The sequence below is a fragment of the Melanotaenia boesemani genome, chromosome 19 (assembly GCF_017639745.1).
Source record: "Melanotaenia boesemani isolate fMelBoe1 chromosome 19, fMelBoe1.pri, whole genome shotgun sequence".
Classification (NCBI taxonomy): Eukaryota; Metazoa; Chordata; class Actinopteri; order Atheriniformes; family Melanotaeniidae; genus Melanotaenia; species Melanotaenia boesemani.
This window is the reverse complement of record NC_055700.1, coordinates 15,175,686-15,191,061: the sequence shown is the minus strand read 5'-3', so window position 1 is coordinate 15,191,061 and position 15,376 is coordinate 15,175,686. Positions and strand designations below refer to the sequence as shown.

The 15,376-nt window shown below is 38.4% G+C and overlaps 1 protein-coding gene across 3 annotated transcripts in view; it reads right to left on the bottom strand.

Moving 5' to 3' along the window:
- unc5c (unc-5 netrin receptor C) overlaps positions 1–15,376 on the bottom strand; it is a 119,051-nt gene that overhangs the window by 3,875 nt on the left and 99,800 nt on the right. For all 3 annotated transcript variants that reach the window (XM_041969837.1, XM_041969838.1, XM_041969839.1), the window contains 8 exons: positions 13,613–13,804; positions 11,031–11,393; positions 7,330–7,417; positions 7,023–7,194; positions 2,872–3,105; positions 2,171–2,320; positions 1,927–2,091; positions 424–602 (listed from right to left, as the gene is read on the bottom strand). In XM_041969837.1, coding sequence (XP_041825771.1) covers positions 424–602; positions 1,927–2,091; positions 2,171–2,320; positions 2,872–3,105; positions 7,023–7,194; positions 7,330–7,417; positions 11,031–11,393; positions 13,613–13,804 — 1,543 coding nt within the window. The remainder of the gene's footprint in view (positions 1–423; positions 603–1,926; positions 2,092–2,170; positions 2,321–2,871; positions 3,106–7,022; positions 7,195–7,329; positions 7,418–11,030; positions 11,394–13,612; positions 13,805–15,376) is intronic.

Below are 15,376 nucleotides of genomic sequence, written 5' to 3'. Positions count from 1 at the left end.
CACGAGACTATCAAAGACACATGGGTGACGTTATGAAAAGAGGAACGTCACTCTATCTTCATGTCACCATCTTTCTCAGTTCACTCCAACTTAATTGATCTCAATTCAGCTGATGCTTATCAAAATAAAACATTCTCGCAGAACAATCACAATCAAATTAAAGGAGATTATCCACAAATTTCCCACATGCAATTTTGATGTCTATTTCTAATGGAAATGACTATTTGGTTGTTGAGGTTTCTTATTTATATCATTTACAGAGATAAGTAGATAAGCAAAGCCTGACCGCAGCCTGTTGGCCAGACTATGATCGCTAAAGGCCAAAATGTGAGTCACCATCTGATTGAAGTGAGTCAGTTACTGCAGACAAACTGTCATCACTCAGGCCCTGTATGCGAGTCACTGTCTAACTCGTCTTCCCACCTGTCAAGGTTAAGTTTATGAGCCAACATCCTCCAGTCATTTCCTCTGGTCTGCGGAGCGTCCAGGCTGCCGCACAACTTCTGTCGAATGGAAACGGGGATACGAAAGGCATTTGGCCCCACCAATGTTGTGATGTTACTGGCAGGGTCCAGCAGAGATGTATCGATACTCTGGGAATCCTGCAAAGAAAAACAGAGGTAGACTACAGTCATGTCATAATAAAAATTATTTAAACGTAAAACATTTAATCACATAAAGTTCTTTTATATTTAAGGCAGAGAATATTTCTCTCTCTGGGTTTAAAAACAACACAGTCAAAATTATTCATTTCACCATTAATGTATAAGTGATTTTCCACTGTGGCTACAAAAACTAGATGAAGACCTAGAGCAAAATGAACCAAGGCCAGGCAGGAACACAGCTCTGCATTGCATGTGCTGTAATTCATCTCATTACTGAGCACAAAAGTGAATGCTCCTCCATCTCTTGGGCTCTATTCTCCTGGCCAGATGTCCTTTGTAAGAAAAGTACAGCACCACTGGAGGGTGATTATCCCTCTGTGCCCTTCTCTTGTCAGCAGAGGCCTGTTATAAGAAGACTGGATGAAGGCAACAGCAGGGTTGAACCTCCTACCCTGGCTGTTTTCTGCCAACAATGCAAACATAATGGAGAGGTTAAATTGATAGAATAAGTGTCTCACAGATGCTGTTTTGAAAAACCATCAAGGAGCTAAGTTTGGATCCACTTTGCCCACCAGTTGTCTTCCTAAACTGAAGAATCAGTAACCTTAAGGAGAACCACAAAATTTGCACGATTGCACCGGCCACACATGCAGCTAGGTAAGTCAATTTTGTCAAGCGTGCACGTCCGCTTATACTGGCGATGTTGTTGTAACTTCTGTTCAAGTCTCACCAACATCTAGTTCTCACTGGAAGCCAATATTTTTGGTCCAAATTTGATCCCTGCTCAAACTGATTTTAATGACTGAAAAGAAAGTTAAAAGACTTCAAAACAATCCTCATGTAGATGAACTCATATTCTACCAAATTAGTATGAAACTATGAAATCACAGGATGTCACACTGGAGCTGCAGCATCGCAAAGCAAAAGCAAAAAACTCTGCAGCTCAGAGGGCTTTCCATCTCAGGAAAGTCAGAGCAATGTTGACTCTGGTTTTATCCCTCTCTTTATCGGAGGGCTTTCAGCTGAAAAATATGGTTTATTCAGTGGAAGGAAATATGGAAGTTTACCCAATCCAAAAAGACACATGATTGTAGTACAACACACAGAGAAATAGAATGACTTCTTTCTCTGCTGAATAACTGTTTGCTGCAGAAATAATGTTCATATTTTTGTATATTACCTTCCTTTCATTTAAATGATGCTTTTATTCAAAGAAAATTAAAGGTGAGAAACATGTTGGGGAGAAATTGAGGGTTTATTATCTTATCCAAGGATACATCACATTTAGATTTTGGGATCAAACCAGTAAAAGTATATTTACCTCCGACAGTGTTGTGTTTAGCTGAAAAATCTGCCCTTCTCCTTCAACTTGGCGCACACATATTTTACAGGTCAGGTCCACCGTGCTGGCTGAGAATCGCTCTAGGGTAAAGCAGCAGTGGAGGTTCCTCTGTGAACTGCTCCATACTTGCTGAAAGCAAAGTTCCTGCAAAAAGTTGATAGAGGAGTTACTAATACTGCTACTGTTGTTGGTTTTATAATAAAAAGGTTTTTGACCAGCATACTTGGTACTTGGCGAGTAGTTTGCTCTTCCACAACGTGTGGGGAACATCATGGATGGAAAGTCTCAAGTTGTGGGTGCTGTCTTTAAAGCTGAGAGTCTTTGGTTCATCCAGCAATTTCCCACCCATCTGCTTCTCCATCTGCAAAACTTCCTGCATACACAAACATTCTCTATCAGTAATGACATTGAGCACAATGACCTCATAACCCTCTAATGTGTCCTGTTTTATAAGACCATTTGTAGACCTGCTATTCTGAAGCTAACCTCAACATTCATCACTTTTCATTGCCTATTCCAATCTTAATAACTGTATTCAGTTTCCCTCCTTGGTACAATAATCATTCCTTATCTCTCCTCCTGGTGTTTCCAGGTTTTAAATAGAACTATGATGAGACAGAAGCAGAGTGGTGGGATAAATGTGGCTTACTGCACTGAAGTAGAAGCCACACCTTTCATGGAGAGGCAAGGATTTCAAGCACAAACACCAGTCTCTCTTTTATTGTAGCACACCAGCACAAAGGTTTCTCATTCTGTCTGCCATGCCTCATCAACTGACAATGTCTAGACACAATTCAGTTCAAAATGAAAAATTCTCTGATAATATCAATGCTTTCTGTACAACCTCATTTCATTTCCCTCATAAAACCTTTTTCAAACAAAGAGACAAACGAAAAAAACATTTTCAGTCTGGTGCAAATTTACCTTGAGCGCATCCTGCGTGTCGTCCAAGCAGTAGACTCTGATATGATACTCCATGGCAGGGCAGGTGACGGGACCAAAGATGGCTAGTTTGAGGCGTTTGGTGGTTGCAGCACTGAGAGACTGGCCCACAAGGCAGTATGTACCCAGTGTCTCTGTCAGGATGTGGCAAGCCTCGTCGTCCATTTGGATGTAGCATGGTGTAGTGAAATTTTCCTCTCCTACTACCACCACATCCTGCAGTATCAAGAGGAACATAGAAACAGTGTAAAAAGATTAGTTAAAAAGATAAAAAAAATCATGAGGAAGTCATTCCTTGCCAACAAGTAAAGCGAAAGTTTGCACCTCCACTAAGGAAGTTACGTGATTGATAGGACTCCTCCATATTAATGACGAACCCATGAAACAGCATCTGCCCTGCTGGGGGACACACTCTGAACACTCCTTTATCTAATCCTATGCCTTTCTTTCTATAAATTGGACTAATAAATATATTGGACTCAAAAAAAATATCTGAAGATCCCCTAATTTTTTGGACATTATCAGATACAGCAGCTTACATTCGTCAAACATTATCTTTTTGTTTAGTGGGAAGCAAATGTCAAAACTTCTGTAAATGATTAGATTCCGTTTATGGTATTTGTTAGGAATTACCAAGTAATTAGAAGATAGACTAATAGACTAAAGATAAATTTCAGAAATTAAAAAGAGAATATCCAACATTTTAAAAAGATTGTATTAATTTAGCTTTAAAGGTCCCATATTATGCAAAATTCACTTTCTAAAGGTTTTCTAACAGTCATATGTGCTCTCATAGCCTGTGTATGAGGCCCAAAAAAATCTCTTCTCTCACTTGCCTGCTCCACTTTTTAGCGAATGTTTTCTCAATCGGGTGAGTCTGAGATCTTTCCCTTTGTGACATCACAAATGGAAATAACTACTGTCCCTGGTAGTGGATACTGTCATTGACCCGACCCCCGGCTAGCTGAGCCTGCCCTCTAAAATTACAGAGCAGGCGCCACCAAAAACCGGATTCTCTCCCAGAGAGGGGCGTGGAAAGGCACCACTCATGAAAATTAAAAGTTCAGACACGGAAACAGCCTTCATTAGAGCTCACTAGAGCCACATTTGGAAAGGCTGAAATTATGGACCAAGGCTGAACTTGGGGTGATATACTTTAAAACAATGTTGTTGGCCTGCTGATACCCATATGAAATTGTCAAAAAAATGTATAATATGGGACCTTTAAACTTCAATGCTTCATAAGTACTTTAAGTCTCTAAATCTTATCTCAGCAATCAGCAGCCATGGGCCTCTCTAAGCAGATTAGCACAATTAAAACTAATTGATGCCCACAAAACAACAATGAAGATCAATAGTTAAGGTTGAAAAAAAAAAAAAAAACTTTCAAATAGAACAGATCATAGGACTCTAAAAAGAAAGGCAGATCAAAACACCAGCTTGAATGAAAAAGTTCTTCAGAAAGATTTTGCAGACTTCGGAGCAGCAGTATGAAAAGCCTTCGAGGAAAAACTTTTCTGCATCCTCACACAAATCTCATTCTCAGAATTTTCCGACAAACATCTAAACAAGTCAGATGCAGTTGTGTGGATGGATGAATTCTACAGAGTACTTTCTTATTGAGCAAAAGTAAGTTTAAAGAAAAGTAGTATGCACTGTAACTTGTAAGCTTGGGGGTGAGTGAAATATGCTTTGTAGGGACAGCAAAGAAGAAGTAGAAGCAAGAATGGATTCAATTAAACACAGCAATCCTTCCACAATGTATTAAAAAGCTAAAGATGAAAGGGGCATGACTTCTACAACAGTCTAATGATCTGAAACTCACCTAAATATAGACAATGGCCTTTTTTAATTGGCATGAACTGAACTAAGCACTAATTTTTAAAAAATCCAGACACACCTCATCAGAGCTGAGCTTGCCAAACAGTTCAAGAGTGTCTGCAGAAACGAAACATGACAAGAATCCCAAATACATGAACTGACCCTCCGCTAGCTTTGAAAATGTTTACATAATACCCACCTTGCTGTTTACAGCAGCAGATATTTCATCCAGTCGTGCTCAATGTGTACACATTATTCATAATTTAGATGTTTAAAACTAAACTGAAAGTGAGCTTATCACATTTTTATACGGGTGGCAAAACATCTAATGATGCACTTGAATGAAAAAAGTACAATTGCAATTACACTGGAAAGAACTTTTGTCAATTTTTACATACTCGTACCCAATTTAGCCGCTAATTCAGAGATGTGCTCCTTTCTGTGCTTTCAGCTTCACGCTCGGTTGAATTTAATTAAAACCAAATGGATTCAAAATTAATTTTAATGAGAAAAGAACAACAAGGTCATGACCTTTTCCACCAAAGCTGTGTCCTAATAAAGAAAGATAAAGCATTGCTGTGCGTGTGTTTTCCTCATGCTTGGCACTGTCTGACACACTGCCATTATGCCAGATAATGGAACAAGGAGTATCCAGACCATCTGCAGTTGACCCCTGTAATGGTGCTAACGCTTAGACATATTTCTCTTTCGTTAAGACTGTCTGGACTGAGAAGAGTTACACAACCCTTTCTGCCTTTCTATCCGCTTGCTTCTTCTCTCTTGATCTTGAGCTTTGTATTTCTGTCATTGTTACTATAATCCAAACATTCCTGCATGCAGCACATTGGTATTAATTCAGCCCATTATGAGAGACAGAAGAGGAATTACAGCATTTTATTGTGAGTGAGGCTGTTTAACAGCAGTATTATAGCAGATCATTACACTCTTTAACAGCTCCTTTGGGATGACACTGGGGTTTCTTTTTGGGGGGATAATTGGAGCACATGGTGGAAATGTAGACTTGTACTTGGTGTATATACACAGTTTGTGTGCACACAAAAATAATCATGCATACACAATCTGTACTTTATTCACAAACTGTTTCTTTTTTGGAGGCAAGAATTTTTTTTTTGCCAGAATAACTGAATCAGAAAGTCCCACATGGTACTCATAATATGACCTCCAGTCTTCATCATCATTATCATCACAATACTGTCTTTACAGTGATACTTTGTAAACCTGTGTGAGCCTCAATTGCGGCTTCATGAATTAACTGATCACTTTCATAAAATATCTGTGAATTACTTCTTCAACATGGCTCATCATCCTAGTTTCTGTTGTAGACGTGAATGACAAGGAATGTCATAAAGCAGTTATTTCACTGGTGCAGCTGGGACGCTGGCCTCAGCGGGGAGAGAAGCTCATATAAAAGGAAGCTGAAATCATTGCACATATTACCATCTGCAACTCTGACAGGTCAGAGATGCAATCAATAGTTATTTCTTATTTTAAAAATACTCAGTTTACTCTGAGTTTTATTGGATAGCTCCCCCCCCTAAAAAAAAGTAATTTATCAATGTCACCAAGGCATGTGGGGCTAGTTGGGCTTTTTTTTTCCTTCTCTATAAATCGTGTCATCACATCAGCAGGGGGGATTGTTCAAAGACTTCCTGAAAATGACATTATTTAAACCACAACTTAATAATGAGCCAACAGAGAATCTAATGCTGGATCCAGGCTGATGCTAAGCAGTTTATATTTCCTTTGAGAAGCAGCAGTATGGGCCATTTGATTTTTATTATATCAATTTAAGCAATAAGTCTCCACAGATAAAAGCCTGCTTTGTATTATTGACAGCACATTTCATTAAAAAAATGATTTTATACCTTCCACTTTAAAAAAGGCTGAACCATCAGTATGTGAGAATTATTTAAAAGGAACATGTAACAAGGAACTATCTTGATAAATTTGCCTTTAATAAGACTTGTCATTGTAGTTGTACAGTTGATGGGTGTTTTGTGCCATAATAATGACCGTCTTTCTACAAAGTTCACTTCTAATAAGCACCTTTTATGATGTGGGTGTAAACATGCTACAAATAATCTTTTGTTAGGTGGATGATGTTCACCCTGCTGTCCTCAGCAAACCATCTCATCACCAGGGCTGATAATACCGCCTGCAAGCAAAGGAGCTCTAAAAGCTCTGAACACATACACACTCCTACACTGAAACTTCAGTCTGTAAATTTTATCTTAAAATATTTTTAATCTTTTTCCATTGCTACACAGGTCTCTTTGAATTGTGTATCTCACCTCCCATTGGTTATGCTGTGACTGGCTCTTGAGCTGGATCAGCCAATCCTGTTGGCCGTCACACACAGCACAGTGGTGCATTGTGATGATTACAGGCCGCGTCAACAAGGCCCCCGGAGGCCCACAACTCACCACCGGACTCAGCACTGTTTGGCCATCTTCCACCGAGGGCCTAGAGGAGAACAAGGAAAAAGACATGCAGATTAGTGACAGTCTGACAGCAGCCTCGGTGCATGTGTGACATGACAGAAAGATACAGGGATAAATACAGCTATGGGGTGTTGATGTAGCAAGCAGCACTGGATACCTCATGATGTCTTTCCTCTGAACCGTCACATACATCTCATAGACTCTGCCCTGAGGAACAGCCCCAGCTGGAATCAGCAGACTCACCCCTGAGGAGCACATAAACAGAGACACACAAATCAACAGGCATGCCATTGAAGGGGCGCTGTCCCAAACGTCAAAGGAGTTAGGAGGAAATTATTTCCCATTTATGCCTGTCATGATTGCGTTAATATGTATTCTGTTGTTTTGCTGAATCCTGGCTGCAAACCCAGTCTGATTAGTCAAGATGAAGACTATGCAGAGAGATTTTGCTGAGATATCTACTTAAATTATGTCAACTAGGTAGCCCGAGTACATCCATCTTGTAATCCCACTCCAAAATAATAATAAGAGACGATAGTGAGTCACTGTAGTCTCCAGATGCTCTCATTACAACATGATAGATGGAGGAAGCACCCTAGAGATGCCCTGATCCCAGTTTCTATGATTCAAACATCTTGTCAGTCATGTTGAATGACTGGTATTTGATGAAAAAAATAGCAAATGTTACAGGGGTCGCTAGCTCTTGGCTAGCAAACGTTGCAGAGAAGGAATGATATGCAAGGGTAAAGTGACACAGAGGCCTAGTTCCCCCAGCAAGCCAAGACTGTATTGCTTTTTCACGTCTTCTATGCTGGAACAGTGTTTGTGATGACAGATAAACACTAGTTTCTTCAGTGTACATGTACTGTAGAAATTTAAAAAACAGTTTGGGCTACGAAAAGGACCTGTAACTGAAAAGTCTTCCAAATATTACATTTTCAATGCAATAAACCAGTAAAGAGAGTTTAGAGGCCCAGGGATAAATTATCTTTCTTACAGAAACACAGTTATAATTGCAATGACCTTCAGTTCCATAAAAAATATTTTATTGCCTTCCTGTGGTATCAGGAAATGATGTGGCATTTCATTTTTAAAATTAATGATGCCTCTTTTCTTAATAGCATTCCCATATTGCTAAAGCCAACATTTTTCTATCTTAGATTGATTTCATGATGTCCCATCTAGTGTTTTTTTTTTTAAAGAAATATACCTGAAATTCCCTTATGCATGGCCCTGCATGTGCACACATAAACACATACACAGTTTTTCTCTCTCAGGAGGTGGGTTTCTCAGATAGCTCATTGATTTCCCATGTCCTTGTACTGAACTTTTCCAAAGGTGACAGACAGCTTCTTTAGCTTGCTAGGCAATCACAAGTCTGCCACAGGGATGTCTCACCCAGTGCTATTCTGCCTCACAGCAAAGCTGTGAAAAGATGAGAAATGCATTTTAAAATGTAAAAATACTTAACAGCCACACTGACAGCGCCACAAAATATGTTATTACCCAGACATGCAAACAGATCAAATATCAAACATGCTTTTCTCTCCCTCAGCCTATGTAACATGATGAGGTGGCTGAGCACAACTAGCAGCTGAGAACATTTTACAGGTATCAGAACGAAAAAGAAAAACTTAAGAAATTTGAGAAGTCTGTGTATCCTTTAATGTCACAGCTAGTTTGTCTATGCCTGTCAGCATGCATCTGTGGCATGTTACTTACAGCAGGCATGTGTTTGAAGTGAAGACAGCATGGCTAATGTAAGCTTGCCTGAAACTAGAGCACCTCTTCTTCGGTGCTTCCAGTGCAAGCATCTTTGGTATCCATCAACCCCTGTCATACTGTGTGCAGTCAATATACTGATAAGTTGCATATGGCTAAGGGAATTATTTAAAGTCACATCTGGTTGTATGTTTTCCTGGTAGACATGGTAAAAGATGGTAGTGACAGCCCAGACCTGCAAGTGAAGCACAATGTATACTGTGCACACTGCAGTTCTCTTATCAAATTTTGCATAATTTAGTGAGTGGTTAAATAAGAATGTATAAATACTTGTTAGTTATACCACACATCATAATGTGTTTTGATAGCTGTGATTAATTGCACTTATTAGACATTTTATACCAAAAATTACCAGATATCCTTTATTTACTTACTTAAAGCCATGTTATTATATCTGTAACACTATACTGTTGTAAAAAACATGAGCACAACTCGATGAAACTGTTCACTTTCTTAATATATTTGAAAAGAAAAGCATGTGGGCTCCTTCAAAACAGTTCCTATTAATAACTATAGTGACTAAATGATACTTAAATGTGTCATCCCACCTTCAGATTCAAGATGTTATCAGGGATTTCAGATACAGTGCCAATGGTTCAATTTCTGACATCTAAGACTTGTTTTTGCTTAGATTTTGGAATGAGTAACCATTATGTAGAGGTTGTAAGAGCACAATGAGGCCTTTAGAAAAAAAAAAGTCTGAATCTGTCTGTAAAGACCTCTAGCCCATAAAGCAAAAACTAATCTTTACGAGTCTCAAAATTCCTGTGCAGGATCTGCAGAAAATTCTTGCAGCTGCTGGTATCAAATTGCACCATCTACAATCAGGACTAACAGAAATTTAAACAAAACTATATTTTGCCAATTAACATACTTTTAAACTCACGCATTCTTGACAAATAAGTAAAAAATAAATTGGTCTGGCTAAAGTAACAGACGTGTTTGATGTAAATTTCTGGTGCAGAATCTCACACAAACTGGTGGTGAAAATGTTTTGGTTTGGTGCCGCTTTGATGCATCTGAGAGTGGACAGCTTGCAGTCATAGACTTAACTATGAATGTGCATCATATCTAAAAAGCGCCTGAGGACAATATAATATCTCTCAAACACCTCTCAGCTGATGAAATTTTGCATTGAAGAATCATCAGAAATGTCAGCAAGAAGAAAAATACAGGTACTTCTGTCGAAGAGGGACAGCAGGATTAAGGAGTAAGCTTGCTGGCTGGTGCATTGACTTGATGAAAAAGTGTGCTTAAGTTTTCCTCAGAAAGATTGAAAATGCTAATTTTCTTTTCTTGGTCAACGTGAAGCTACTTTATGTGTCGGCTCTGATTTCTCAGTCACTTTCTCATGAAGCCTAAAAAGCAACTTTCTTAACTGTTCTGTTCTTAACTTATCTCAGAAGTACAATGCTTTATTTTAATTAGATGCTTTCTTAATTAAGGAAGTAATCATTGAGTAAATGTATTTCGTCAAGTCATATCTTCATTCATTAATCAGTATCAAAATCAGTGTTTACGGGGGATATGTGCCAGATCCATTCCTGCTGATACCACATCAGCCAAGGCGATGCAGTGGGTGGTATTTAGTTAGGGTTATGTTAGGTCAGACAGCAAAGCTGATCCAATCTAGCACCAACTATAATTTCCTGGCCATTTATAGTGACTTCCTGGATGCTGCCAGACAATCATTGGAGACACCAGGCAGTTATTATGTTTAATGTGCTTTTTCTATGTGGCACATTTGGGGCCGATCGTCATCGCCAGTGTGTTTGCTCTGAAGTCTGACCCTTTAAGAGCAGAAAAAGAAGCAAATGGTAGATTTCAGTCTTCATTGTGGAGAAGTACTACTCCTTTCAACACACACTCTCATATGCGTGCATGTACAAATAAATGGAGGTTCTATCATTAAAAAAAACATGACATTTGATCTGTTTATTTTATGCAAAGGAGCACTTTGATGCCCTTGCATTAAATGTCTAAATTTTTTAGAGTTTAATAATATGGGAACACATTTATTCAGATATGAAAACAGTCATTGTTCTGTACTTTTTTCTCTGTACTTTTCTCTACTACCTGAGTTGGGCACAATGAGGTGTCCCCCCTGGGAGCTGAAGGAGCCCAGAGCAGTGCAGGATGGATCCCTAGTGCGAAGCAACGTCTGCGTCTGTGTGCGACGGCCCATTGTGCTGTCACTGTTGTCCAGCAGGCAGTGTGGCAGCTTAGGCGAAAGTTTAGAGGAAAATTCCCCTCCAAGGTCATCTTGTGGAGTTACTAAGCCTGAAGAGTTGTACACCTTAATCTTCAGGTTAGGGAGAGGGTCCAGCAGAGGGGAATTAGTCATGGGGATTTTGTCAGCAACATCGTGGAGTGCGTAAACTGGGCCACGGTACATAGCAGCTGCTGAGGTCAGGTCAGGGGGAGAAGTTAGAAGATCAGCTGAAAAAGAAACAAAAACAGTAACAATGGTAAAGACAAATGCATGTCTTAACAGTTACTTTTCTATTAGTTTATAGCAACTAAGTAATTGGAAAGTAACCAACTTAAAACTAAACTAAATACAAGGAAGTCTACTATTGGCAGCAATCAGCAAAAGTGCTGTTTGTCTTTAATCATTTGTTTTTCACTAATGAGAGAAGTCCACTTCAGGAGCAAAGAATATAACTCAGAGAAGTTATAGCACAGCTGTGATTTATGGAGAACAGATGGCATCACTAAGATTGAGTTTACTCTGTAGGTAGCATACAAAGATGCATGTTTAATAGCTGGGCTGAGTGGGTGGAGTAAGGGCTGTGGGTGCCCTCTGTCTTCAAGTTCCTAGACTGTCTCCACTCCCTCTCTGTTTGCAAGCCACATCATTTTCTAAATAACACAGATGTTAAAAAACAAAGTCTCAAAAGTTGCTGAAATGTCTATTTGATGGGAGAGTAGTGCCAGTAGTTAGTGTTGGCAGAGGTGCTCCTTCATGGTTTGCAGAACAAGAATTATTATACACATGAAGTTGAAAGCAGGTTGGATTACAAAAAAGATGCAAAAATAAAGTCATAACAGATTTTAAATAAAATAAAAACAGCTAAATCTTAAAAAAAAAAAAAGAAATTCTCAGGCACGATATTTCTTTAATGTGTTTCAAAGGAAATCCGAAGATCTTAGTTATGAAACACAGAACTTGAAGATTTAATATTATTGCTAACTGGTGTACATTCTTTATATATTTAAAAATATTGGTGAAGCTAAGAGCTTGCTGCTTGTACACTTTGCTCATGATGTCTATAACAGGACCTTTCTGCTCAAATACCAGCTAAATAATATCTGCCTAAGGAGGTGTTCATCCTTCAACATTATAGAGTATAAGATCTTATTTTCTTGTCCCTTTTATTTATGTTCCTTTTTCCTTTTTTAAGTACTTACAACCTTTTTACTCTGATTAGTCTGTTTCTCGGCTGTATATTAGACTTCTCGCTGTCCCTACTCTATTGTGCCTTGTGGCCGGCCTAAATCTAATTACAGTTTAATATGCAACACAATGACTGGTCTGAAACCACCTTAATGATGGAGTGTAGTAGATTTTGAATAGTTTTACCATATCACTCGCATAATCATGCAGTTCTCTGAAAAGCTTCACAGTCAAAAGAGCACATTTACATTCACATCATCACTATCGCACTTTGCTGTCCTGGAAACTGCTTAATGTTATGGGCTGCTAATGCAAGTCACTTCACATATCTCACAACACAGATGTATCTTGGATTAATGCATAGTCTCACTTACTTACGCTTCAATTAAGTACTGCATACCAATTTTTAACATAACTTTTAAACGAAATATTTAAAGTTAAGATAAATCTTTGAGTAGCAACTTGATTATTTACTGTTTTTTAAAGTTTCTATGGAATTTGTACATTTGGCCTAGTTTTATTAAGTATTTAAATGATTGTTTTAGAGCAAGAAATCTGTATAGAAAATAACAAATGTAACTTCATCTGTATTACAAAATGTAGCTGAGTTAAGCCATCATAGGTTCCAATACAAAGACATTTAAAACTATATTAAAAATGTAGTACTTAACAAACACCCAACTTCCTGCATTTACTTTTTCTGCATATTTAAAGCCAGAAATTTACTCTTTTAAATTGTGACCATTGAAACTTTTACAGCTTTTGCACAGTGGTGAAGATGTTATGGTACTTTGCTGTTTCTGGGACTGCATCTCCTACGTAGTAATTCAATATCAATCTTATCAAACATGAAACTAACATGACATCCTTCATAGTTTTGGCCTTTTGTTTGGCACGTATCTTTACAAGACGGAATAAATCCTGGTAATTTTGGACTCTTCACCTGTTTTGTGTCTGTGTCCTACTTTTTGAGGTACTTATTAAAATCAGTTCAAGCTTTGAATTTTAAATAGATGCCACAAAAATTATCCTTAGGGCATCACCAAATCAAACAAGGAAGGCCTAAAAAGACAGATGAATACTACATTTATTAATATGCTTGAATCTATTATTAAAAATGCTTATTTCCCCTGTTGTGTTCATGTATTTATCCTTTCATCTAGGTAATGTAAAAAAGGGATGCAATGTTCTCTTGTACAAGTGTGTCAAAACATCCAGCAATTTACCAGAGATGGACTTTTTATTTCCTTGTGTAACACACCTTTGCGGGCGGTCTTGATGCTGACTGGCTGAAATCCTCCATTGAGAGCAGAAGAATCAATGATATCAGAGCTGAAGTCCCGGTGGTTCTTCCGGTAGATGAAGAGCGCCACGACGACGGAGATAACCAAGCACATGATCACCGCTATGACAATACCCACATAGAGGGCTACGTCATCTGTACTAGGGGCCACTGGAGGAAGGGTTGGGAAAGAGACAAAATAGAGATAGAGGAGAAATAGGAAAATGTCAAAACATTACATCATTAGGATTTAGCTTTCTCTCAATATTCAGGAGTTATGATGAAGTTATTATCAGCAGGCTAATATCCTGCTTTACGATTAAGCCGGATATTAATACCCATCATACCACAAAATAAACACACAAATCTTATCTGTTTTTTTCCTTTAAAGGGGACACACTTAATCATCATAAGAGAAAAGAAATAATGATGCATGAAGTGCAGCATACCAAATCTGCTACTAGACATTAAGTCTGTCTCACCTTTGTCACATTACTCACACTTAAACATCTGTGGAAAAAAACCTGTTAAACAATTTTGGGGGTTATTGCTTGTATTTTACAAAGTCACAGCTTAATTATTATTAAACGAAGTCGCAAATCATACACATAGCCTCATAAACAACAAAAAAAAAAATGAAAATAAAATAAAATATGAAGATGCTATAATCTAAAGTAACAGCACAATTAATAAATATGGCTGCCCCAGTTTAACCCAGTGACACAATGATCACTGTTCAGAAGCTACATCAATCGTTCTGAAGACAGAGATGTAGATGGTTTCATCTTCAAATTACCATGCTCCGTGTTGGAGTTCAGAGTCTGTCTCTGTCTTTGTTCTTACACACTGCAGATAAGATCTAGACGTAGCTTGGATTTCTCAAATTGTCTTTCATCTCTGTCTGCCTCCCAGAGTCTTTCTGTCCACTTTCCAGCTGGAGAAACCTCTGTGATTAGTTGGCCTGACATGGAGGGACATAAGTAGCTACTAGAAACACAGACACTCATTACAGTACAGGCCTTTTAATGGATGCTGACTGACAGTCTGAGCTCTCTGTGGTGCCTGATGAAGAATGTCCTTCAGTGTCACCAGCTGACAAATGGGGGAAAACATTTCTTCAGAAGTAATGAACAGCTAGAGAGCTTGTGGGAGCATATGCGCACAACGGTGTACACTGTGCATGTCATGTGATTGTTCAAGAAGTCAAAGACCAAAGCATACAAATGCATACTTATTTAAAAGAGAACAAAGGCATGTTAATATAGGAGATAGTCCTGCTTTTAAGATAATAAGTGCCCGTAAAATGCACAGAAACTGCAGCAGATGGCAGTGTCACCCATAAATCCAAAGACAGCACTTTGAAGATCTGCGCGATGGCAGAGCATTTGTGTAAATTAGCATTGTGTGTCTCAGGGATGCAAATGACTCTTGGCTTCTCCATCACAAAGAAGCATAAAGAAGTTCAGATCGAGGAAAGCAAGAGCAGAGTGGTGTGTAGGAAGAGAAAGTTGTGTAGTCACATATTTGGTCTTACAGCTTCTTTTGTCTACCTTTGACTTAATGTTTATGTCTAAATTGGATTTAAATTGAATTAAGTAGGAGCAGCATGTAGTCACTTTAAAACCCAATAAATTTCATGGACGTAAGTGAATTTCAGTTTGACCCTCATTCTCATCCACAGCATAAGCAGTGAATTAAAAATAAGATGGTGTTCTAGTAATGCTTTAAGTTTTCCTGAATGGT